Source organism: Silurus meridionalis, chromosome 17 (assembly GCF_014805685.1).
Source record: "Silurus meridionalis isolate SWU-2019-XX chromosome 17, ASM1480568v1, whole genome shotgun sequence".
In the NCBI taxonomy this organism is placed as follows: domain Eukaryota; kingdom Metazoa; phylum Chordata; class Actinopteri; order Siluriformes; family Siluridae; genus Silurus; species Silurus meridionalis.
Genome location: NC_060900.1, coordinates 5032501 through 5060138, shown reverse-complemented (window position 1 = coordinate 5060138; position 27638 = coordinate 5032501). Strand labels below are relative to the sequence as shown.

General features: G+C 38.2%; 2 protein-coding genes across 4 annotated transcripts; one reads left to right on the top strand and one right to left on the bottom strand.

Moving 5' to 3' along the window:
* Positions 1-600: 600 nt before the first annotated feature.
* On the bottom strand, positions 601-11295 carry LOC124400148 (C2 calcium-dependent domain-containing protein 4C). 2 transcript variants are annotated; one of them, XM_046871763.1, is made up of 2 exons: positions 10654-11295; positions 601-3050 (listed from the first exon to the last, which is right to left on the bottom strand). In XM_046871763.1, the coding sequence occupies exon 2, from the start codon at positions 3039-3041 to the stop codon at positions 1905-1907; it is 1137 nt and encodes a 378-aa protein (XP_046727719.1). In that variant the 5' UTR covers positions 3042-3050; positions 10654-11295; the 3' UTR covers positions 601-1904. The 2 variants fall into 2 exon arrangements, with proteins under 2 accessions (XP_046727719.1, XP_046727718.1); XM_046871762.1 differs by lacking the exon at positions 10654-11295 and adding an exon at positions 3413-3504.
* LOC124400147 (glycerol-3-phosphate acyltransferase 4-like) lies at positions 3842-27466 on the top strand. Of its 2 annotated transcripts, XM_046871760.1 has the most exons (14): positions 3842-3962; positions 5514-5677; positions 8338-8905; positions 11880-11949; positions 13264-13669; positions 15615-15689; positions 15854-15943; positions 17251-17344; positions 17467-17582; positions 18550-18605; positions 18743-18828; positions 19295-19423; positions 23511-23590; positions 25432-27466. In XM_046871760.1, exons 3-14 carry the CDS (start codon positions 8738-8740, stop codon positions 25538-25540), a joined length of 1479 nt encoding a protein of 492 aa, XP_046727716.1. In that variant the 5' UTR covers positions 3842-3962; positions 5514-5677; positions 8338-8737; the 3' UTR covers positions 25541-27466. The 2 variants fall into 2 exon arrangements, with proteins under 2 accessions (XP_046727716.1, XP_046727717.1); XM_046871761.1 differs by lacking the exon at positions 5514-5677 and having other exon boundaries at positions 3850-3962.
* The last annotated feature ends 172 nt before the right edge of the window (positions 27467-27638 follow it).

The window sequence follows — 27638 nt, the reverse complement described above, 5'->3', positions numbered from 1 at the left end:
ATTCATCTCTCCATTAGAGCAAGCACTTGGGGTTTTATTGCACTAATTAAGACAGTCTTTATTCTTGCTCAGTGCTGCCCTCAAACAAACGTGTGCTGCCTCCTGTGGTGTGTGTGTGTGCATAAGTGTTTGTGTGTATGGGTGTGTGTGTGTGTGTGTGTGTATATATATATATATATATATATATATATATATATATACACATATATACATATGTGGGTTGATATGAGTGTGAGATGAGAGACACTGTTGATATCCTATATCCCATATTTTATATATCTGTTAATTATGATTGTCTTTCATTAAACAGTGTAGTTCCAGACTCCTCGTTTATTTACTATTAGACTCAATGACTTATAATGATGCCATTTATAAGCAAAGAAAGCTCATGCTTGCCCTCTTGTGTCAACCCCTCTGATGTAAAATTTAGTCTAGCTGCAGCAATACAAGATATTGTCTCAAAATTATTTGTTAAATAAATTGAATTTTGCTGATTCGGAACATATCTTTCATAGCAAACAATAAATAATTTGTAATTATCTTCATACATTTTTGGTTATCCATTTTTGCATGCTTTTTCTATCTACATAAGACACGTCATAATACTAAAAATGTTTTAATGGTCTTCATAACATACAAAATACACATTATTTTCAATGTACACAAACAATCAAATCTGTCATAATCACATACGCATAAACAGTATAATGTGCATAGTCTCTTCAAACACATTGTGACATCATAATATTTCTTCAAAGCTTTGCATATGTACATAAACATTCTAGTTTTGAATGGTTTTCTTTGTTTTACTTAAATGATTACATGATATGCACACGTTTTCATTTTGATACTTCGCAATAAATACTGTATGACGCTTTACAAATAAATACGTTAGACATCAGTACAAAAACGCAACATACTTGACACAACAAGAAAAACAAAGTCAATGAAACTAATAATGATATTAATTATGATTAAAGGTCCTAGGATTATGTACCAGATTAATGTTGCCGTATGTGAAAATTTGCCATTAAAAAAAATACGGTAATCCCCCGCTTTACCATGATGCAAGTCTCGGTTTATCGCGGAATTGCATTGCACTTTCCCGGTCTCTTGCTGCTAGCACGATAGACCAAAAAAACTTATAGGGAATTGTTTTAATGGAGTTTTATGTTGAAATAATACATTTTATTAATAAAAAAGCATTTTAGAGGTTTTGGTTTGGTTTTTTTAGTTTATAGCGGGCGGTTTTGGAACGTAACCACCGCGATAAACGGGGGATTACTGTATACTGTATATGCTATCCTTATCTGTCTTACTTGTAATATATTGCGAGCAAAATTTGCTGTATGGAAGAGTACATGCTTAAATATTGGAGGTTAATCATTCATTCATTTATTCATTCGTTCATTCATTTAGACATTTACAGGTAGTTGTCGACCTATGCAACTTACGATCACAATCGCTAGCCGCGGCGTACGACAATGTGTACCAGCTTCCGGCATAATTTCACAGTACTGTACATATAGCCTACTCTACTCTACTTACGACCGGTCTGTCGGTCCCAATCGTGGTTGTAAGTCAACGACTACCTGTATTTAGTTTCAGTAAGCACTTTTACCTGGTCAAGGCCACATGCTGATGAAACACTGGACACATGGTGGAAAAACACTATGGATATGGTTTTTTAACCCAATTATAGAATTTGATTGCACACACGCGAGAATATGTTTTTTTAACCCAATCTCAGTATCAGTTTGGGACCAAGAAACTGTGAGGCAGCAATACTAACTCTTGTTTGGTATTTTTTTAAAAACATGGCATTCTACTCTTAGGTCAAAATGATCCAATTATCAAATATCATTGTCATTTACATAGTGATGGAAAGATTTTTAGTAATGCTACTAGAGTGCTAGAAGCTCAGCAAGTGGCTTGACAATAACCCCAAGGACTGAAGCCCTTCTCAGACCAGAGGTCTTCTCCAGCACCTTGACCCTGACTGCAAAGTTCCTCATCCCTTTCTCTTCTCCTTCTGGTTCTGTAAAGAAGAAGTCCTCGTTGAACACGGGGTTGCGGCAATTCCTGATGATAGCGCTGTGCTGCCGCTGCAGCTTTCCTGGACTTAAACTCAAAGTCAGACCACAGTTCAGTGGTCGGAGGTCACCTGGTTCACGCAGGTCCTCCACGGAGATTATACGAATTCGAATGGTGGATAGATCCCCATCCATGCTGGCATGAGAGGCCGAGAGACGAATGCATCCCCTGCGTGGGAGGAGTAGGATATGCTCGCTATGGAGGCATTCCTGACAATGTAACATGTCCAAGGTGAATTGAAGAGGTGGAGCTAAGGTTGAAGAAGCAGGCTGAGCAAAATAGCTGTCTCTTGTGAATTTGATTGTGTTTTTGGAGTGCAGTAAATCATCTTTATGAAAAGATTCTTTCGAAGATAAACGTGTCTCATGTTTGCTCCTGATCGGGAGTGGTGAGTTGTGAGGGGAGGAGTCAGCAGAAGAACTGGTGTCACTCTCCATGCTGCCCACTTTAAGCAGCGTTATAGAAGGCAGATTTGGCCTGTGGGCCACCCTCTCAAGTGTGTAGCTGGACTGTGCAGAGTGAAACAATGATTCCTTGCGCCGAGTGTTTGGACTCTCAAAAAAACCAGACTCGTAATTTTTAAGTGAAAACGGAATTGGCTTTATTTGGCCTCTCGTCACCACCCTGGTGTTGTTGTTTTTATCTGTCTTCAACACTGTAGTGCTTGTGCCAGAATTTGTTTGAAAAACTGGTTGGGTTTTTTTGCAGTTAGCATCAGTTTCACTAAGACAGTGTGAAACGATGCCCTCAACTGCAACTAGAGAGCACCTGCTCAGCCTGGGTGGCAAGAAGAAGTCGGGAATTTTATCTGGTGTCAGGACATTGCTGTGGAGCTTGTTGAGAAGGTTCGCCTTGGCTGAGATCTCATCTTTGTTTTTACCCACAAGTTGGCTTATCTCCAATGGAAGGCACTCGGCACGCTCTTGGACTTTTCGAAGTATCCACATCCTGTCTACCTACAAAAGAAACAAACAAATTAATGAGATTATAGGAACCAATGAAGTCCATGGAAAGTGAAACATGAAAAAAATCATGCCACATGAACTTAAACATTTAGAATGAACTGGATGACAAAAAAACATAGTAGAAATTGACTGCTTTTGGAACACCACATGCTTATATAATATACAGTACTTTACAGTTATTATCCAATATGTTCTTACACAATTTACATAAGTCATACAATTTAAAAAGAAGCCAAGGTTTAAAGGTAAAGTTAAATACTATTCTATCACCTTGCCAGTGTTCATTCAAAGCAACTGTAAATTTGTACAAATATACAAAAATCTGTTAGCAAAATGTAAACTTTTGCTCTTACCGCTTTAAAGGAGCCAAGTGAATACATTTCTAACCAAGTGTATTTTATCTTCGCTGGTATACACTGAGGGTTACTGTGTGAAGTATTTATATTCTGGGAACCCTGAACACTCCTTTGTTAACTCCATCACAGCCAATCATAATAAAATCTCCCACCCCAAACCCTGCCTCCGCTGTCAACCTTTTTTTGATCTACCTCCATGAAGAACTGACCACAGATCAGTATTCTTTTATTATCTGGCCAAACTAAGTGATTATTCAAAAAATGCAATCTGATCTCAGATCCCACAGACATCTGAGTGACATCAAACGTGGTTTAAACGTCTGACTCTCCTTGTTAAAGGCCAACACTGACCTCATTCTTGACCTTCAAAGAGCTTATAGATCTAGTATAAGCACCACCTGTTGAGATTGAACCCTGAGCTGTAGGGTTTAAAGCTAATCTTGGACAAGTCAAATAGGAAGGTTCTAGCATTTTCTTTGTGTAGGTGAGCTGTATTTGAAGTGCAACTTTGCAATTTTGGTTTGTTCAGACCATTTAGGAGATGGAGGTGAGCAGATTTTTTTACATTTATATGTAATTGATTGATTCTTCCTAATACTTTATGTCTATTTAAATAGGTGATTACCAATTATTATTCTTTAATGACTACCGATGTGGTTGATTACAATTTATTTTATAGTCATTTGTATAGTCCGTATATTCATGGGAAACTGTGGTCTTATTGGCATTTTGGTGTCTAAAGAAAAAACCACAACAATATGTAGCACCAACATTCATTCAATCAGGACACATGGTGTCTTTATTCACCTGCCAGTTACAATGTTCATAAATTTACAATTTTCTCTATGTTGCACTGTTTATAGTCTAGCTGTGATTCAAAACAACTTGCTTCAGATCACTTCTACCAAGACTGCTAAGAAGAAAGGGGCTAGGGTACTTAGCCACAGAATAATGTGTATCTTTTATAATGCTTCTGCAGGGTAGTTGTCCAGGGCAGGTTTTAATTCCTGCTGAAATAACTATCTAAGTTCTAGCATGGTTGTAGATACCTTGAGAGAAACCACTGTTTAGTATGGGAAGCCCAATCTCCTTTGCCTGACATTGAAAACTATTGTAACAGTTGTAGGTGGTTTACAAAATATAGTCTGTAAAAAAACCTCAAATAGGTTACAACATAAAATCTTTTTTGTAAACAAATTCTAGTTTCTATTTCATTTGCTTGCCAGATTATTTGATAACAGGATTTCAGAGTTAAATCAAGAAAGAGATAATTAGTCAATCAACCAATCTATCTATCTATCTATCTATCTATCTATCTATCTATCTATCTATCTATCTATCTATCTATCTATCTATCTATCTATCTATCTATCTATCTATCTATCTATCTATCTATACCTAATTTATAATTAATTAATAAAAAGCCCAGACTAATTAACAATGACAGGAAGGCTATAGTAACTCTTTACAACCATGGTGAGTAGAAAAGCTTCTCAAAAACCTGCTGAAAAGAAAAAAAATCCTACATTTACATTTATGGCATTTGGCAGTGGTCTTATCCAGAGGGACTTATATTTATCTCAGTTATACAGCTGAGCAATTGAGAGTTAAGGGTCTTGCTCAAGGACCCAGCAGGGGCAGCTTTGTGGTGCTGGGATAAGAACCCATAACCTTCCGATAAGAATTACATCTTATCCACTGAGCATCCGCTTCCCCTCATAAAACCTTATCAACTGTTTTATATGAATTGAATCTGTAATGGTCCCTGTGGGTCTCTACTGGTGTTAACATGGACTCCATTAGGACATTATCCAAAATGTTTCAACTATCTTTTTTTTGGTTTGATATTAAATATTTAACACACTATGTAATGAACATCATTTGGTAATGGGTTTAATGGGTAGCATGGTAGTTTGTAGTGGAAACCATTGGAATTGCTGAGATGGTTTCTGTATAATATAACAGCTGGACAGTTCCACTATTCACGACTAGAGGACAATATTACACCAGTTTTCATATTTAGATCCACGCGTCCAACATCCTGCTCCTGAACTGTTTTTCAATTGGACGGTTTTATTTTTAACCAATCATATTGCAGGACGCCCCTCGATTTTAGCCAGTCAGGATCCAGGAGGCGTTGTTTATCTAAATACGGATGGGAAAGAATGAGTGGAACCGGTGGGCATGTCCAGCGGAATAGAGATATGGACAGAACTGAGCGACAGCCATTTATTTTTTGACAGTCGTGTTTTAGACACCTGGGTGAGTATATAACACATTATTACAATGCAATCTGAATCTAGGACATGTTTATGTCACATCACATCACATACACTGCTATTAAAAAGGGTTATAATCTGATTAACGGTAACTACAGTAATACTTATGATCTAAGAGGAACTAAGATATGATCTGAATAATCTGCAAATTTAACAGGAACAGTTGCTCAACTACACTGTGCTTTAATGTGATTAAAGTGCATAAACTGAAAAATAGCTCACATTGTGCATTACAGTGAATAGAAACCCAGTGGCACTCTTAGGTTCCTTGCCCATCATCTGCTAAGCTGTATAAAGTTCTTGACAAATTAATAAATGTCAAATTAGTGGGGTTGTGAGTCTCGAGAAAGACTCTGAAAGGCAGTGTTGGGGGTTCGAAACCCATTGGCACTGTAGGTTTCCTTGACCATCATCTGCTCAGCTCAGTCAACTTAAACTGTATTCAAGTTATTGTATATCAAGTACATTAGAGGGGTTATAAACCTTGAGAGATGCTGGGAAATATGCTGAAAGGCAGCGTTGGAGGTTCAAATCTCAGTGCCACTGTTGGATCTCTTGATCATCATCTGCTGAGCTCAATAGGATTAAATTTTTTGCCAAATGAATACGTTAGTTAGAAAGGTTGTAATCCTAAGGAAAGGCTGAGATCAAAACCCAGTGGCACTGTTTGGATCCTTAACCATTGTTTGTTTTCGACAAACAAATAAATGTAAAACTAGAGGGGATGTGAACCTTGAGAAAGATTTAAAAAAAAAAAAAAAACACTGGAAGGAAGTGTTGGAAGTTCGAAACCCATCGGCAATGATTGGTTCCTTGAACATCATCTGCTTATCTCAATAGAATGAAAGTTCTTGCCAGATTAATACATGTAAATTAGAGGGGCTGTGATCCTTGAGTGAGGCTGGGAAAGACAGAATGTTTATGATTGTCTATGGTTCTAAACTGCTGATTATTCACCAGTCCTGCCCGCTGTTTATTCTCTTTGTTTATATCAAGAAACCAGGAATCACAATGTAAAGACTGGGAAAGTGGACAAACCGCTGAACTGGGAACTTCTTCTATGTTATATAAATGCAACGTTTTATTTCAGATCAGATTTTTAAGCATTTGATTTTTAATAATCAGTATCCACAAGAAAGACAAAAATATTTGTACATGGAACAGTTGTGATCTGATTGTTGCAGGAAAATGGTGATCTGTGATTGGTCATTAGGCACAGTGTTGGTCTGTGGTTAGTCTTTGAGGACCAGAATGAGCTGTGGCCATTAAAAACCAGGGTATTTGTGATTAGGCATTAGGAAGAAAGTTGGTCTGTAATTGGTAAGCAATGAAAAAGCAATGGTGTTCTGTGATTGGTTGTTTGAAAAACGATGACCTGTGGTTGGCCATTTGGGATAAATGTTAATAAGTGAAGGGTCTGAGAAAACTATAATGCTCAAGTTTGTAATCCAGCATTCCAGTGTAGATTTATTCATTGCTAGAGACTCAAAGCACTTTTGTAGTTCGCTCTGGAAAAGGGCGTCTGCTAAATGCCATAAATGTAAATGTAAATAAATTAAAGAGTCGTATAGACTGCTAATATGTGCAAAAAGTCACAAAAACTGTCAGTAGGCTTTTTCAAAATGTCATTGCTGAAGAGGTCTATAAAGCCTACAAATCTAAGGACAAAAGCACAAAGTTGGTAACAATGGCTACTTCATGAGAGCCAGCTAACCAAAAGCTGAGAATATACAATTTGTGGGTGACAATTGTCCTAGTTTTACTTGTCAGACAACGCATAGATATTCATGTGTTTGTCCACATGCAGCAGCCTGTGTATCACAATATGAGCTCTGTGGATCAGCAGCACTAATGCCAGATTTATGTTAGTGCAGCAGATCTTCTCCTACACCCGTACTGTGGGAGGAAACACACTCAAACAACTCCTTGTTCAGATTCCCCAGAGACACTGAGAAATTAACCCTCTCACTTCCACCGAGGGCTTCACTTCCCCCTTTAACTTTCTCCTTAATAGGAGATCATACTTTTGGTTCATACTTTCAAATAGTGCCATCCTAATATACCCCAAATGTACAGACTATTTGGCAGGTTTACAGACTTTAGGTTTCATCTCCCAAACTGTGGGTTTGTACTGGAAAGCTGTAAGTTTTTTTCAAATAATTATTTACTTCCACTTCAGTGTGAAAATTAGAAATGACCATGCTTGTTTGGAAACGTTTGTTTTGAAGTGATATCGCCAAGCATTGGTGCAAGTATATTGAACTAGATTTATATGGACTTTCTGAAAATGTAAATGTGACAATTTCCCAAAGTTTCACCAAAACCCACAATCAATGACAAACATTTTGGATCTGGACACAACTGAAGCATATAATTGGAATGTATTGGCTTTAGCCTTCAAACTTTATTCAAAGCTGAAAAATCTGCATACATATTGTTTTATGGAAAAAAATTTCCATACACATATTTGTACATTTTGACCAAAAAATATCTTTGAGATTTGAGTTTGGAAATTGTTGGAATACATGCAGATTTACAAAAACGTAATAATAATAATATGTATTTAATTGAGGTACAGTCTTTCAGATTTATTATATTACATGTTATTTATGACTGTGTAATGAGATGAATTGTCATTTTCAGGTAGAAGAAGATAAAAGACTGGATACGAAGCCGTTCTTTTTTAAAGACAATTAAAGTTTCCCGAAGTTCTGTTCCCATCAACGAATCATGAATGACCTTTTATCGTGGGAGGTGCTACACAACGAAAGAGGTGCGATACAATTTGCAAGAAATGGTAGCTTGTGATTACAAGACGAACCCCTTGTGGACACTGGAGGCTATTTTTGGTGATAGCAGAAGCTAAGACGACATAGCTGAAGAAGAGGGCACAGTTACACACCTCTATCCTTAGCCATTACTCTTATTTTAGACTGAACATGGCATGGATGGTCCAACTCCCTGGACTGCCTTAGATCTGTTGCTCTTTTTTTTACTTTTTTAAAGAAGAACCAGAAGGATTTTTGAACAAGTTTTTGCAGAAATGGGTCCGTTTGTGTCTCCTTTTGACAACTTGCTGTGCATGTTGCTGGGCATCTCGTTCACTGTGTGGTTCACTCTGTTGCTGGTGTTCATTGTTGTGCCGGCGATATTCGGCCTGTCCTTTGGCATCCGGCGTCTATACATGAATGCACTGCTCAAGGTGTTCGAGGTAAGTGTTGAGAGCTCCCAGGAAAATGGGTAGTTATGTTTTTGATAAGGGAATGAATGATGGGAAAACTACCACAGGTTAGTGATTAATGAGGAACAGTGGGGAGTTGTGGTAGGGGTTTTTGGAGGTTATCAACCAACATTTTTTGTTAGAATTATGAAATTCGTTTATTTCATATGCAGATGAAACCGAAATGGAATCCGGTTTGGTATATTCTATATCTAGAGAATGAAAGTCTTTAAATGTTGTCCTTATTAGTTGGAATTTACATCATTGCTCATCATGAAATTTTCTAGAGATCATTTGGAGAACACCTGATAGTCACCTACTGACTACTGAAATGTATCAGCAGATTCTCGTATATTTGGAGAGACACAGTGGTTCCAGCCACTCCGCTTGTTTGTTTTATGCATCTGTTGGGTTTTTTTCTGGTGTGCTAATTTTCTGAGACATATAAAAACCATTGCTATAACCATTTTAGAACTGCTGCTGATTTAGGACATAGAGGAATGCAGGATTTGATGCCCTAGAGTAGGACTCTGATTTACAGTATGAGTAATACCATCCTGAACACTTATTATCCACAGCCACTGCTCAGGATTAAGCATCACCAGCTACAAATGATATGGCAAATGCTTTTCTGTTGCGTCATTCCAAAACCTTTAACAGACAGTCCGTACCCACAAATGTTCTCAGACAAGCAATTGCATTTTTCCATCCCTGAGGAATTACAAAACAGTACATCCTGTTGCTTAAGAAATCATTATGAATATGTAATTCGGAGACATTGTAGTGTTAGTTCACTTCTATAGTTGTTAAAGTCATGGAAGTGTAAAAATGAAGGAGTAAAATGCATGTCTTGGTTGATTTGTATATAGTAATTTCATTTGCTGTAATAATTTTAATTTGTTTATAATTTGCTGAACAATAATTTGTCATTGAGAGATGCTACCTGCTAAATAGGGACTAGTTGGTTGGTTGGCATTAGAGTTATTAGCCTATAATAAGTTCTAAAAAGTTCTAAAAGTTATCTCCATTTGCATAGACAGATGGTGAGATGTAAAAAAGAAGTAGAAAAAAACCCCAGAAAGATGGAATGGGTAGAACAGGAATAGGACAAGAGGGGCCTCTCTTCTAATGCTACTGATCATTTTAACAGGCTTGGGATTTCTCGTTCTCTCTCCCTCCCTCACACACACACACACACACACACACACACACACACACACACACACACACCCACACCCCTTTCGACACCCACTTTTTCCAGTCTCTTGCGCAAGCACCCGTGTCCTTACACAAATGCTTATGCAAGTCTCTTCTGCCTGTCTCGTCTGGAACAGAGGAACATCAGACCAAGGTTTGTTCCAAACAAAAGGGTTCACTTTGAACAGAGGAAAAAACAAAAAAAGGAAGGAAAGCAACACTTTTGTAGCATGATTCATTCTTTTTCCTGCTCTGCATAGCACATGCTTCAGTGACCAGTTATTAGAATGGCTGCCTCCTTGAACACAGCGTTTAGAATTTCACTTCTCGAATACAGCACTCTAAAGAGATCATCTCACACTGTTTGTCCTCCTGTCAAATCATACCATGATACATGGAGCAACATATGTGTGTGTATATATATATATATATATATATATATATATATATATATATATATATATATATATATACACACACACACAAACCCCCACACACACATAGATACACATGCCAATCAGCCATAACCTTTAAACACTTGCCTAATATTGTGTTGGTCCTCCTTGTGCCACCAAACCAGCTTTGGCCTGTCGAGGTATAGACTCCACAAGTCCTCTGAAGGTGCTCTGGTGTATCTGCGACCAAGTCGTAAGCAAGCAGATCCTTTAAGTCTTGTACGTTTGTGAGGTGGGGCCTCCGCAGATCGGACTGTTGTTTGTCCAGCACATCCCACAGATGCTCGATTGGATTGAGATTTTGAGGCCAAGTCAACACCATGAGCTGTTTGTCACGTTCCTCAGAACATTCTTGAACATTTGTTTGGCAGTGTGGATGAGCAAAGTCGCTTTATCCCATTGAGGCATTAGGGATTACCGTTTCCCATGAAAGGCATGTACTGGGTCTGCAACAATGATAGGTAGGTGCTACGTTTCAGAGTAACATTCAGGACCCCATGGGTTGATACACGTACGTTTTTTGATAACAAACCTATTCTATATTTGTCTTGAATGGCTTATTCAGACCAGAATTTTTAGCACAGCATTACATTTGTATGTAGATTTTTTAGAAAAACATTTTACGTGTACAGATAAAGCATTGTTTGATCCTTGATATGCATTTTTAAACATTGTAAAGGTTTAAAGATTGTCCTATAGCATATAGACTATACTGCCAAAAGTTTGTAAACACCTGGTCATAAGTATGGTATGTGCTTTTTGAGCATCACATTCCACATTCCTATTTGCTCTTATATTTCCCTCCACTATTCTGGGAAGATTTTCCACAAAGATTTGTGCTCATTCAGCCACAAGGGCGTTAGTATAGTCAGGTACTGATGCAGGTGAGGTGAGGAAGCCTGGGGTGCAGTCAACATTCCAGTTCATCTCAAAGGTGCTCAGTAGGGTTGAGGTCAGAGCTCTATAGGAGGAGATCTTTCACTCTTTGTCAGGTTTGGGTCTCCTAGTTCAAATAAATGGAAAATTTCATGCAACTGCATCCCCTTAGGACCCCCTGTACATATCTTTGCCTTCAGCTTTGCAATAACAGTTTGGGAAAGAACCACATGTGGCTGGGACAGTTAGGTGTCTCAGTACTTTTGTTCATATAGTGTATTTAATTCATTAACATAATTTAATCAAATTATTGTTCAATGCAAAACAGGTTTTCATATATAAAAATATTCATTCCTATACATTTTCCACAATCGTATGCGCTGGTACTTTTGCAAACAGCACCAGTTTGATGTGTTTTGTTTTTTTTCTTCCCCCAGTGGGCCACAATGCGGATCGAAAGAGGAGCCAAGGAAAAAAATCACCTTGTGTACAAACCCTATACGAATGGTAAGGGTTTTTTTGTATTCGTTTTTTTACAGTTTGTGTATTTTGTCACGTCTCTAGCTGTGCTCGTCTCCACGCCGCCTGCCCGTAGGTCTGCGTGCTAATCTGCTTGCATGAGTTGTGTTTGTTTTGGTGTTGTCTCTTGACTGGTGTCTGAAGTTTGTACACTTAGATGGATGAGTTGATGTGTACTCACGACTGTGGGCTTAATGCACTGAACACAAATCCATCACGTCTGCAGGGTTTTAGTAGGAATGAAAACAGCTGCTTTTGTATTAGAAACACCAGAATAGGAGGTGAGGTGAATTCGAAGTCTGTAGGTACATTGATATCCTGAGCAATTTACAGTTATCTCAGGAGAGCTTATACTATATAACTATGTAACAGTTGAGGGTTAAGTCTCTTGCTCAAGGGCCAAGCAGTGGCAGCTTAGCAGTGCTGGGATAAGAATTCACGACTTTTCGATCACACTTGTGATTCTTAGCGAACTAGCACTTGCAAGTTTGATTGTTGAACTTTATTTGAGCTAGTTCATAGCCTGATTGTTTAGACATATTTGTTCAGGGTTTGTACAGGTTACATGAGGTGTTTCAAGCAGCCTTTAAGTCTTGATATGACAAAAAGTGCTGAAGAAAGCTGGAAATACTTTATACAGAAGAAAATCTTTTTAAATAGTTATATTATTATATATTTATATTATAATTATAAATGATATTATTTATTAGATTTTTGGCTAAAAACTCATTCCCAAAATTAAAATATTGGGAATATTATAAGTGCATTTTTTGAGTTTATCAATAATTGATTTTGGGGAAATTGAATCATTATCAGGAAGCACTCTGTTATACCCTGTTTTAGAGTCAGGGTGGATCCAAAGTCTATCCCTGGAACCCATTAAGCAAATACACAGGAATACACTAATAATGGGATACTAGTCTATTACAAGGCACCACACACACACACACACACACACACACACACACACACACACACACACACATACACACACTTATTCACGCCAAGGGGTAATTGATATAGCCAAACTATCTAGCATCATGGTATGGTATATACAACAGGGTGTCCCACAAGGCTCTGCTTTAGGCCCCTGTATTGTTTTTATTTGATATCATCCCATGGACATGTAGCTTATAAACATCATGCCAGCTTTTAATTAATGATTTGTTCTTCAGGATTCAGTCAACTTTAATAGCTGATATATGCAAAATGGAAGACTTTGTCTAAGTCAAAACAAGAGATTAAAAGAAGCGTCCTTCTGATGTTTTTTTCTCATTTTGATGAAATATGTTTCTTTTTCAGGCATAATAGCTAAAGAGCCCACTTCTCTGGAGCAGGAGTTTAAAGAAATCCGTCGTGTGGGCAGCAGCCGGGACCTGAATGACTCCTCCTCCTCTTCCTTCTCCTTCTCCTCCTCGCCCACAGGCTCCTCCTCTTCCTCCTCCTCCTCCTCCTCCTTCTCCTCCTCACCCACAGGTTCTTCCCCTTCCACCTCGGAGTTCGCAGTGTCCGACGTCTTCTATTTCTGCCGGCGCGGCATCGAGAGCATCGTGGATGACGAGGTGACGAAACGCTTCACAGCCGAGGAGCTGGAGTCATGGAACCTGCTGACGCGCAGCAACTACAACTTTAGACACATCAGCACGCGTCTCACGGCGCTCTGGGGACTTGGCCTGATCATCCGCTACTGCATCCTGCTACCTCTCAGGTGTGATGCAGGAACAGCACAGTAATAACAACAGCAATAAAAACCACCTCAACTACCACCAACACCAATACCAACATAAAAAACACAAATAATAATTCACAAAAATCCTAAAGAAAGCATTAAGCTTCAGAAAACTGAATATTTGACATCTCACAATGTGGAAAACTGCTAATTGTGAACCAAATTTGAAGCCTTCCTAATAGAAAAGCTGACATATAGATTTAAAAACAATAATTTATAAAATCAATCTTACTAATAAATCTAGAGCTGGAAGTTGTGAGGTCAAAGCCAGGACTGTGACGTGATGTGTCACGTGTTGTCTCAAGTTGTGACAAGTTGTTTTGGTATTCAAACACTGTCATTGCCTTGGGTGGTGTAAGTTTTAGAATACAGCTGCAATTGGCTATTTTCACAAGACCTGCTGTCCCATGACAATATATTAGGTCATGATGTTACACCCTTAGTAAGCATGCTGCGTGTGTTTCAGCAGTGTAGGCTGTGTAGACAGAAGAATCCTGATAAACATAATGATCTGGGACTCCTATAACTCTGTGGAATTAAAGCAAAGGTGGATGCAAGTGCAGAATATATTTGTACTGCACAAACTAATAACACAAACAGTACAAACAAAACACAAAATAACTACAAATATAAATTCAATCATAAAGAAAAGCAATCCCAAACCGAAGTGTGAGCCTGAGTGTAAATCTGAGCCTGACCTGAGCCTGAGCATTAGATTGAGAATGAGCTTGAACCTGAGCCTGAGCGTAAGCATGAGATGAAGCTTGAGTCTTAAGATAATATGTGACCTAGTCATGTAATGGAATTGTAGTCCAGGGCAATAATCCCAAAGATGGTTGAATATTAAATCTTACACGGATCAGGTTGTGTCATTTTTATGAGCGAGAAGCTTCATTCTATCATTTTCATAATCGAAATACAAATCACGAGGAGATTTGTTTCTTCTGCAGACTGTAGCATTTTCACTCGCCCCAGTTGATGAAAGACAAATGTACATTTGGATGTTTTAGACCCATTTTTAGAATCACTATGTAAATGAAAATACATGTTAATATAATATAAAAAACAAGCAGGATTTATGAGTATAAACTCAGTTAATTCAGTATCAGAAAGAAACATGTAGCTGAAGTAAAACCCGCCACCCCTCCTCACACACACATTTCCTTCGATTCCCCCTGGAGCTTTTTGCACTTTGACGAATTTAACTCCGGGCTAATTCTGCCGCTCCTCAGGGCTGCGTGAGGCTTCAGTGAGACTGGAAGCTGCCTGGCCCATGACCTTAACCTACATTCTATTATATGCACTCTATTGGCTGGAGTATCTTTTGGATCCCTTTATATTAAGATACTCCACTTCAGAGTTTTTTTCGCTGGGGTGATTTACTGGTTAGCTCCTCCCCCAATGTTTGATTTGGATTATTTTGAGTTTATTATTACTATTATTAGTATTAGGCCTGCTTTTTTGTGAAAAACGTGCTTAGTTTGTGAGGTCACAAGAAACATTTAGTGGTTTCGGACCTCTCTTGCTTAACAAGCACCTTTATATAGAATAATGTAGTAACCAGTAACTGATACTGTAGCTACAGGACAGAAGTGCTGAGCTATGTACTGTAGCAAGCTAAAGTATAAAAAGCTTGTGCTATATATTTCGTTTGTATGACTTTGACTGCTGTTACAGTATTAAATAACTGAAATTATTATCTATAACCAAGTATGAATTGAGTTCACCATGCTCTCTTCGATCCTCTACTACTGCCTAAACATCCAATATTTCTGGTGCATCCACCAGTCAAAATGTTGGATTAAATGTGGAATTGGATGTTCAAAAAGCACATACAAATCTTATGGTCAGGTGTCTACAAACTTTTATCTTTATAGAGTATTTGGAATACTTAATGCTTATATCTGATTTAATGGATTTTCAGGTTGACGCTCGCCATCACAGGCGTGACCTTGCTGGTCGTCCTCACCACCCTAGTCGGATTTCTGCCCAGTGGGAGGTAAGAATAAAGAATAACAACAAATTTTACAACAAATAGTTTATTAATGACGGATAATAATAATTTAAATAATAATAATAATAATGTTTCTATTCTTGGTAACGATTAAAGTTTCATATGCTCACATCTGTTTGTTAACAATAAGGTGTAATGTGGTTGTGCAGGATGAAGAATTTGCTCAGCGAAAAAGTGCATTTGATGTGTTACCGAGTTTGTGTAAGAGCATTGACTGCAATCATCACTTTTCATCACACGTAAGTTTACACGAGTCTGTTTATAGTATTTAATATACTGTATGTATATATATATATATATATATATATATATATATATATATATATATATATATATATATATATATATATATAATTCTTATAATATATAATTTTTTCATGGCCACTTCTTTAACAGTTATGACATGTTTACTCACTTGTCCAGCTCAGCCTCTAGGTCAAATCTAATTTGATTAGCATGCGTGTTTTTTATTCAAATTGATTGTGTTGCTTGGATGAAATTAGGCTCCAGGCAGCAGCGGATGCTTTTGTTGACTCGGATTCGATTCCAGCCCTCTGATTTATGGATTTTCTTTCATCCTGTCTGTCCTGTTGAAGAAATTGTCAGATAGCTCCCTAGATATTGGCTTAATGGTTCTCTTAATAATATTATCACAACATAAAAAATTCATTCATATCAGTTACTAGCCACATGCTAGTAATACATGCTACATACATTTGGATTAAAAGGTCAAAGAAAAAAGTAAAATGGCTAGTTAAAAAAAAAGCCAGTCACTAGCTGGCTATTGTAAGTGTTAGGGGTTAGGGTTATTTTACTCACTGACACTCTCTTGCATTCTGACTCTGTGGATCCTCTCTGTCACCATCATGCTGGACTTTTTTATGTCTAAAGTTGAAGTGTGACGTTAGACTGCCGTAACGTGTGACTCATAAACACAGATTTCTCACCATCGCTGACCCTGACAGGATACAGAATCAGCAGCAGCTCAGGCACACTATATCCAGTATAATACTGTACATTTGACTAAATCATTTCCTCAATTAACCTTTTTGTTTGTTTACACACTGTAGCTATAATTGAAATCTGGCACATGCTAAAACAGTTCCATAGGAACTGCTGCATAGGGAAGATAAATGAACTGTTTTGAAGCTTGTGCTAGCATGAAAGCTATGAGAGGAATTCTGCTGCGCTGTCTCTGTCAGACACCACCTTCAGACAGATTTTTTTTTTTTAATTAAAGAATACATTGAGAGACGTCTAAGAGCGCCTGTGCAGCCTTCGTATCGTTTACTTGAATCTTGATGTTCTCTGGGACACTTTGTTGGTTTTTTCCCTAATGTCTCTCCTGTTATCTGTAATCTGTTCTTGCTCTCTTTATTTTTAATGGAGATTTTTTAATAGGGACAGGTGCCGAACTCTGTATCTCTATGAAAAATAACTGTTAGTGCAGACTGTTTCTTACTGTGTGTGTGTGTGTGTGTGTGTGTGTGTGTGTGTGTGTGTGTGTGTGTGTGTTTGATTGCGTGTGTCTGTGTGCATCATTTAGTGAGAATAAGCCTAAGAACGGAGGTATCTGCGTAGCAAACCACACGTCACCTATCGATGTCCTCATACTAGCCAGTGACGGATGTTATGCAATGGTGAGTGAGTCTGTGTGTGTGTGTGTGTCTGTGTGTTTTAAAGTCCATACATGCTTGCTTGCAAAAGTTGTGTTAATGGTGCAATTCTCAGATGGAGTAATACAGTAGTCTCTGTGTCATAGGTGGGGCAGATCCATGGAGGTCTGATGGGAGTTATTCAGAGGTCCATGGTGAAGGCTTGTCCACACATCTGGTTTGAACGCTCTGAAGTCAAAGACCGCCATCTCGTGGCAAAAAGGTGATACTGCAGCACAACGGCTGCCTCTATAGTGTACTAGTGCAAACATTGTGTTCACAATGGAACATTCAACATTCTGAACTGCCAAGTGTGTAACACCAAGTGGACTCTTCGACACTGACACATTTTGACAATTACACACTGTGGCAATAAAGCACACTGTGGGCATTGTGGCACTTATGTGCAGATTGAAAGTACTGTACAACCACAGCATCAGTGTTGCAGTACCTCAGTGCTACAGTATATCAATGTTGCAGTACCTTAGAGCTAGAGTACAATCAGTGTTGCAGTACCTCATTGTTGCAGTACCTCAGTGCCATAATACATCAGTGGTACAGTACTGTACCACCGCAGCATCAGAGTTGCAGTACCTCAGTGCTGCAGTATATCAGTGTTGCGGTACGTTAAAGCTACAATACATCAGTGTTGCAGTACTGTACTCACACAGAATCAGTGTTGCGGTACCTCTGTGCTACAGTGCCTCAGTGTTACAGTACCTCAGTGCTAAAGTGCCTCAGTGTTGCTCTACCTCAGTGCTAAAGTGCCTCAGTGTTGCTCTACCTCAGTGCTAAAGTGCCGCAGTGTTGCTCTACCTCAGTGCTACAGTACCTCAGTGTTACAGCACCTAATGGCTACAGTATCTCAGTATTACAGTAACTCAGTCCTACAGTAACTAAAGGGTTAAGTGCTTGTGCATTTCATCAAGCCCAAGTTCACTTCAAAAATGCAGATCTGATTATTTTTTATTTGTACATTGTGTAAACCAAAACAAAACAAATGCCTCTCTGACAAGTTTAAATCCTACATTTATTTACTGTATCTCTTTCTCCTCACAGTGTTTCTTTTAAACTATGTGAAAGAACTGTCACTATGACACTGCTGCTTCAATCGTGGTACCTAAATACCATCTTCTCTATGGTTTAAGGGACGTTCTTAATAGATGTAAATTCTTAGCATTTCATTGCAGGTTGAGCAATCATGTCGAGGACAAGAGCAAACTCCCCATCCTCATCTTTCCTGAAGGTGAGAGTATGAATTTGCAGAATTTGCGGAACTTGCAGAATTAAAAATACATTTTCAGGGACGCCTTTTTATGCGCTTTAATGGAGATATTTGCGGTTTGGATTGACTCATGTGTGTTTGTTGGACTTTGTTGGTAGGTACCTGCATTAACAACACGTCTGTGATGATGTTTAAGAAGGGAAGCTTCGAAATCGCTTCAACAATCTACCCAGTGGCTATCAAGGTCTGTACCTCAGCAGCTTGCAGATGTATGAAACAGTATATAGTTTTATTAATATAATAATACATGTCATCTGCAGTCATCTGACCCAGCTTGTAAAGAGTTACACTATAAGATTGTGGACACCAGTATGTGATTTTTTAACATCCCATTCGACATTTAGTCTGCATTATAATAACCTCCACTCTTCTGGGAAGCTGTTTAACTCAATTTTGATGAGCTTATGGATATTTGTGCTCATTCAGCCTCAAGGGTGTTAGTAAAGTCACATACTGGTGTAGGGTGAGGAGGTCTTCGGTGCAGTCAGTGTTCCAGTTTATCCCAAAGGTGTTCAACAGGGTTGAGGTCAGAGCTCTATAGCAGGCCACTTAAGATCTTCCACTCCAACCCATATAAACTATATATTCATGGAGCTAGCTTTGTGCACAGGGGCACTCAATTATATTACTTATTATGTTGTTTTGTGCAGTATGACCCTCGTTTCGGTGACGCTTTCTGGAACAGCAGCAAGTTTGGCATGGTGAATTATCTCCTGCACATGATGAGCAGCTGGGCCATTGTCTGCAGCGTGTGGTACCTCCCCCCCATGAAGCGACAGGTGAGCAGCAACCCATACACACACACACACACACACACACATGCACATACACACACAGATTTAGGACGCACTAACTTGCATGGCAAACCTTCTGTTTGCATTCATTCTTTCGGTACTCAAATCTGACCATGGATCCCGACTCAGTCTGCCACAGATTGGAAGCTGAGGTCCGGCTTTGCATGTGACTATGCAAATGAGTCCACAGGTGCTAATGCTTCTTCAAATCGGCACACAGAAAGCATAAGCAAATAGACAACCACAGCAGCCAAATTCATTTCACTTTGAATATCGTAATGGAAAAAGATTTCCAATGATTTAGTTTTCTTCACTTGTCATTGAGCTCCTTAACATTGAGACCCAAAGGAAACTATGTATTACAATATGATTTGGCACTTATTGGGGGTATTCTGTCGCTAATATAATTCCATTGGATTACAAAAACTCTAATTCCCAGCTAAATGCATACGAATACCTTTATTGTTTAAGAAGTTTTCTGTGAGCTCTGGTGCTTAGAGGAGGCATATCAATGAAAATTAAAGAGAAAGTAATGGCAACCCCCAACCACCGCCAACATGAATGTGACATCAGTGAGATGTAACACTATTTACATATGTTAAAAGTTTGGTTTTTACAGTTAAAAATAAATAAAAAGCCTTCTTGTTGATAATACCATACATTTTTTCCAACTATAAGAATTTTACTCATCATTTTAACTCATACACAACAACTTCTGTATATAGAGCACTCTGTGGGTGCTCAGTAGCTCCTAGTTTTATAACCACAAATGACTGTAAAAGACTGAAGAAAGAACATTACTCATAATCTTACATTCCAGTGCTCATGTTAGTTCTCACTCTCCAGTGTTCTATATTGTTTAAAGACTATAATCACACTCTTGATGTCACCCAAATGAGGATGGGTTCCCTTTTTGAGTCTGGTTCCTCTCAAGGTTTCTTCCTCATAACATTCAAGGGAGTTTTTCCTTGCCACAGTTGCCATGGCTGCTCATCAGGGATAAATGCACACCATTCACCTTAACTCTTAAAATTCTGTAAAGCTGCTTTGAGACAATGTCTGTTGTGAAAAGCGCTATAGAAATAAACTTGACTTGACTTGATTTGACTTGACTTGACTTCTCTACTTAACAGTGAATATGTAGTCTTATGGGACGAGTACATTCAAAATGGCACTTTTTTAATGGTTCCTGTGTCACTAATCTAAACATAAGCAACAAGAAATAAATAATTGAATTACACCATTGCAACAGACAGTTTATGATAGATTATGATAGACTGTGATTTCTTTACACAATTTTCCATACATTTCCTACAGTTTATGTGATATGTGCTCAGTACTAAATTAAAGCTGCCACCCCCACTTTGTCCAGGAGAAGAAGAGCAGGTCCCCTAATTATTTGGTTTATTAGTTGTAGATATTGGTGTGTGCTGATATTGAAAAATAATCATTAACAGGTTGGTGCTACGTGGCCTCTTGTTCTCATCCTAAAATTAATTATTCTCTTAAAACAGCATGTTTAAAATGTGCACTTACCTCAATGTGATCTTCACAATCTAATTTAACAAACAGAATGTCACACCTTTTATCTATTTCTAGGTGCTTTTAATGCTGTGGAACATCTGCAAAAACGTGTTAGTCACTGGTATCACTTACATTATAGCAACTTTTAATAGTCTTTTCCATAACCACTTCTTTTAAAATAAAATAAAAATCTCTGTTAAATGTATTAAGGCAAAAACATTTTGCCATTCAACTGAAAAACTCTCAAACTCTCCACTGTCCTAGTGACTTTAACGTGTCGAAAAACATGAATTTTGGGATCATTAAGTGCCCTTATTATTGTATAATAGTACAGACTTTGTGCAGTGTAATTAAACAGATTGCCAGTAGGGGCACCAACAAGATTAGCTATGACAGCCTAAATAAAAGACAGAGTCAGAAAATGACAGAAACTCAGAAACTAAACTAAACTAAATTTATGCTTCCTCACAGTACACTTCGCCATACCGATAGACATACAATTTAACTAACCAAGCGCATGCGCATTCAATATAAAATGATTGGATAAACCTAATCACATTCCGAACTTTATACCTTTGCCAACATGGTATCTGTATTATTGGGCAAAGGTCAATTTTCTCAGCTGAGGCTTGTGCCATTCTCCTATCTCTGGAGCAGAGAAAGAGCACTCGATTACAGCATTTAAAAATCTGCACAGACTCAAAATTTTCCCTACAAACACTTGAATCCCAAAGACTGAACATTCCATAATTGCCAGCATCCTACTTAAAGTGGACTCCCTACAGAGTCAAAATGATAACATCCTTTTTTGCTGCGTACGAAGCCACATGGGTTTGTATGACAATGAACAGGCATACATTGCTGCCAGGAAGCCGTCAAAATGAGAATCACAGACTGTAAAATCCAGCAATCAGACTTTAAGCCAATAAAAAAACTCAAGAAAGTGGTAAACAGTATGGGACCAGTGCACAGATAACATCAAATCGACCCAACTAGACAAATCTTCAACTTCCATTTTGAATCCAGACACGGACAGATCATATATACAAAATGCCGTATTCGACCCTCCAGACTCCAGGCTTTCGTGTAAATGGAGATGAACCCCCAAAATGTGATGACTGCAAAACGTACATGTGACCATCAAACATATATTATTGGACTGCAGTACTCTTAAAAACACAAGACAGCTTTTCTACTCAGAAAATACATACTGTTTGTCAGAGTTTTCAGAATTGTATTACAAAAGAAAATACTGGAATATTTACTGAGTATTAAAATGAAGGACTACCGAATTTTGCCACAGTCAACACTGTGTAAACTGCCATCATGTCCCGTTATACCTACAGTACGTTGATCCTGACATGAAAAAGCCACTGATGCTGGCATTGCATTAAAAGAACAATAAACACAGAGATTAAAAGAAAAAGAGAAAAAAAAAGAACCTGATGGCCTTAATGTCCATGTGCATTAAATTCGGTGTGTTTTGTTAATGGGTTGGTCTTTATTATTCTTTAACAATAAAACGAATTACCGTAATTTCCGGACTATTAAGCGCACCCAAATATAAGCCGCACCCACTGAATTTGACAAAGATTTTTATTTTGAACATAAATACGCCGCACCTGTCTATAAGCCGCGTGTCTACACTGAAACTAATGAACTTTACACAGGCTTTAACGAAAGACAGTGTCTGTAACACGGCTTGTATCTAAACAGTAGCCTACCAAGAAAGTCATTGTTCACTGTCTTCCTCCTTCCTTTCACAACTATTTCTCTCGGGACGTTTTTCTTTTGGCATCGTCGTGCGTTTAAAAATCACCATCGGTGAAGCTTTTCTCTCGATTCCGTGCAGCTCAGAACACAGGTGAAGTGTGTTTTTTCATGCCCGGTTGTTTTCAGCGTGACGAATGATTCGCATTTCCTGTTGACAGTCCGAGTGAGCGGCAGGTCAAACGTCAGAGGAACATCATCCATATTTAGGATTCACTTGAACCCCTTCGGCAATTTCATTGGTCTAATGTTATGGGGCTCAGGTTTTTGAAACCCAGGAAAACCCAGGAAAACCCAGGAAACCCAGAAAAAATCCATACATTAGCCGCTTTGTTGTTTAAGCCACGGGGTTCAAAGCGTGGGAAAAAAGTAGATAAAATAAGGTATGTTGATCTGTTCATGGAGGAATTATCCGTCTAGTACGAGTGTAACTTTCCCTTTTGTGGAATGTATTCTTTATATAGAATGTTATTAGACACTTGTTTCTGTTTTCCTAAAATGAGATGAGAAGATAAGTAGTGTCATTCAGTGGAAAATATTTTTAGACATTAGAAAGCCAGTGAACTCCTGTCACCCTGACCAGTCTGGCAACAACTGAGGAAAAGCTTAATTATGACAGATACTCTTATTCCAGCAACAACTCACCAGTAAGCATAGTGTAGACCGCTGTGAAAGCAAATAGAAGTTCTCTTTTTTTCAAAACTGTCACACAAACAAGCCTGAACACTCGACATCTTATAAATGACTTTAAACTCGCCTTGTGGGTTTGTATTGACAGGAGGATGAGGATGCAGTGCAGTTTGCTAACCGAGTTAAAGCGGCGATCGCCAGACAGGGTGGCTTGGTGGACCTGCTGTGGTGAGTGTGCACTAGACTCCGAAATCTGAATTTTGACGAAAAACACTTACTGGTAAAATGGAGATTATGACTATGGATTATGTGGTAAATGATGAGCAAATTAAGCAGGATGGATGGATGGATAATTGGATGGATGGATGGAAGGATGGATGGATGGATGGATGGATGGGTAGGGTGGATGGATGGATGGATGGATGGATGGATGAATGGATGGATGGATGGGTAGGATGGATGGATGGATGGATTGGTAGGATGGATGGATGGATGGATGGATGGATGGATGGATAGATAGATAGATAGATAGATAGATAGATAGATAGATAGATAGATAGATAGATAGATAGATAGATAAATGTATTGCGCTGTTATACACAGTATGTACACAAAAAGTATAGATTTAGAAATATTCATTGCTTTATGAATACATTATTTAAAAACCTGCAATTGTAGATAGAATGTTTTTGCATTGCAAATTAAACGTCATGAGACCTTTTATATATTTAATGTTTAAATGGTGAAATCTTTCACGATAATTTCAACAAAAAAAAAAAAAGGGAAGTGGTTTTCTTCCTGGACTTAGAACTTTATATTTCTATGTTAAGGTTGGCATTTGTGCAATTAAATGCAATGAGCCCAGTATGCATTATAGGGACAAAATTTTGTGGACACATGACCATAAGATTGGTATGTGTTTTTTTATGTCCCACTCTATTTGTTCCCTATTTCTTGTTATAATAACCTGCACTATTCTGGGAAGATGTTTCACTAGATTTTGATATATAAATTAATTTGTATTTGATCGAGTAAAATAAGTATTTGATCTCCTACCAACCAGCAAGAATTCTGAATCCCACACACCCAAATTAGTCCTGTCCTTTCCCCACCACCATGGGCGAGACCAAAGAGTTGTCGAAGGATGTCAAGGACAAGATTGTAGACCTGCACAAGGCTACAATGGGCTATAAGACCATCAGCAAGAAGCTTGGTGGGAAAGTGACCACTGTTGGCACGATAATTACAAAAATACAAGATAAGCCTTCGCTCTGGGGCTCCATGCAAAATCTCACCTCATTGGGTAAGGATGATTCTGGGAAAGGTGAGGGATCTCCCCAGAATTGCACGTGAGGAGCTTGTTAATGATCTCAACGGAGCTGGGACCACAGTCACCAAGAAAACCATTGGTAACACACAAATGTCTCTCTCCGCAAAAACGCAAATAAACAGACCAAATGATGTGATGTGGTCAGATGAGACCAAAATTTAGCTCTTGGCATCAACTCGACTCGCCGTGTTTAGAGGAAGAGAAATGCTGAATATGACCCCAAGAACATCATCCCCACTGTCAAACATAGAGGAGGAAACATATTGCTTTGTGGCTGTTTTTCTTCTAAGGGTACAGGAAGACTTTACCACATGAACTGGGCCATGCAGTGTAGAATCTTGGATGAGAACATCCTGGCCTCAGCCAGAACAGTGAAGATAGGTGGTGGATGGGTCTTTCAGTATGACAATGACCCAAAACATACAGTCAAGGCAACAATCTGATCGTCTTGTAGCCAATTCCAGCCTTGTGCAGGTCTAAAAAACTTGTCCACTTGTCCAACTCTTTTGTCTATCCCATGGTGGTGAAGAGGTTTCAATGGTAAAGGTTAATTCTGTGATGTCAACAATCTTAAATCAACATAATGAGTTTGAAATAAATAAATAAATATTTCACTTACTGTATATACAATCACAAACAATAAATGGACCTGGCACAATAAACAGCTAATCTCACACCCCGAACCACATTTCGATATATTTATTTATACACTCTCTCCATTCCTTAACCATGCCTTTAGGGACGGTGGCTTAAAGCGCAGCAAAGTGAAGGACACCTTTAAAGAAGAGCAACAGAAACTGTACAGCAAGATTTTGGTGGGAACTCACGAAGACCGCAGTCGCTCCTGATGAAGAACGGAAGATGGCGGATGTGACTGGACTGGACTGGACTGCGGCATGAGTCACATCTTGGAGGTTGTAAGGAATACGTTTTTTATCAGTCACTTACTTCACTTATTACATTTGACTCTCCAAACAGCATGCTGCATTATGACCCAATTTGATCACATGGCCACTTTGCAAGGTCTCCAAGTGCACATTCTCAACGGCAAATTGTTGCTACAATACTCTCGTAAACAACACATGTAACAGCAGGACATGTTGTTTTGTGGTTTGTTTAAGGTGTGTTAATCCATTTTGATTACATTCACATCTTTATAATTATTATAACATTTCCCTCAGTTTTTGAACTTTATGAATAAATGGATCCTGTAGCTGTATACAGGAAAAAAACAACAATAAAACAATGAGCTAATACCAAATAATATTGTAATTTTTTACAAAGGACATACTGAATTCTCAATTCTGATTGGTCCATTAGAAACAACAGGAGTTCAGACAGTAGTTTAAGGGTACAACTGAAATCACTGGTTTATATTAGTGTGCTTGTTTTAATATGTTACCCGTTTAATAGCAGCGACTCATTTGGATGGACTTGTATGATGGACGCTCTGTATCAGAAACAAAAAAAAAGTCTTCAGGATGTTTTCAACCATAAGAAAGTCTTCAGGACAACACAGCAAGCTGTGCAGTTTGGCTTTAAGATAAATATCAAATAAACAGAAGCTGGTGACGGAAACGTGTTTTATCCATGCCGTATTGCTGCTATGACGTGACTCGTCTTGCGAATATGACACAAAATTAGGTGTAATTACAGACATTGCATTATAACTGTAGGCAAATTGCTGTAGTATAATGTTTTTTATTGATTTATTTTTTATATACTAGCAAGCCCTGTTGAGTTTTATTTCTTACTCAACCATTATTGAAGGTCCAGGTTTATATTTTTGTGAATACTATGTATTACAAGCCATGAAGAGACTGCAGTGTGACGTTCTCTAATCGCTGTCTTTGTTCTATTTCAGACAGTAAAAAGGATTTTTGCAAAAAATGTCCGAATTCTTGTCTGTGCTCATGTACTGTAGATGCAGGTGGACATTTTGACGAAAAATGTCTGAACTGTCTCAGTTTCACTTGGACAACCTTGTTTTTATTGTACCCTATCGATGAGGCATGTGGCAGCAAGTTCAATGAGGTGCACACGCTCTAGGAATTCGAGGAATTGCAAAACAATCGCCAACTTTATACTCTGAATTCATCCGGAACTAGAAATGGTCATTGTTCTGAAAAGATTGTACTGCCATATTTGTAAAAAAAAAAAAAAAATGCTCTATTTCCATGAAGTTGTCCTCTAAGATTCTATAAACGTGTGCATTGATACTTTACATTTACTTACATCCATTTCTGAGCTAAATACTACTAAATGTTCCTGTACTAGTTGAATCCTGTTGAACCCGTTTTAATTTTTTTTTTGATGTGGGCCCTGATTCAAAGTGCACACAAATAAAGATTCAACAATGTAAACTATTAAAGAGTTCAGCTTCAGGGCTTTCAAAAAAGGGCAAAAGGTAGATTTCAGTGACACACCGTGTGGAGAGATCTTGCGATCCCTCTGAGACGGGATGAATTTTTAAATATGTTTACAGTTGAAAAAGAATTCATTTGGGATAAAGTTGAAAGCAAAATGCAGGAAGGAACTGTAGGATGTACAAGTCGTCTGTACGTGTCAACGTATGTTGTTGAAGGTGAGTGTGTTTTCTGGTTCGGCTGCATTATTTGCATCGGTGTGTCCAGTGACTTAACTGCTGTCGGGTGAAATCCCTCTCTCATCAGCTTAACTTTTCAATCTGTACCACTCATTCCTTCTTATATACAAGGTTTAGCGCTTTTATGTCTATGGATGAAATGAGTCAATAAAAAAAACTTTACAAAGTTTACTTGAGTCTGTCTTATGTATAATGTCATGTCAGTAATTTTTTTTCTGTTTAGATCAATGGTACAGCTCATACACAGGGACTTTGATGGCAGCTTTTTTTATAGAAAGTAAGGTTGATTTAACAGATTAATAATAAATACTCATATGTATGCCTTATATTGTATTTATGTA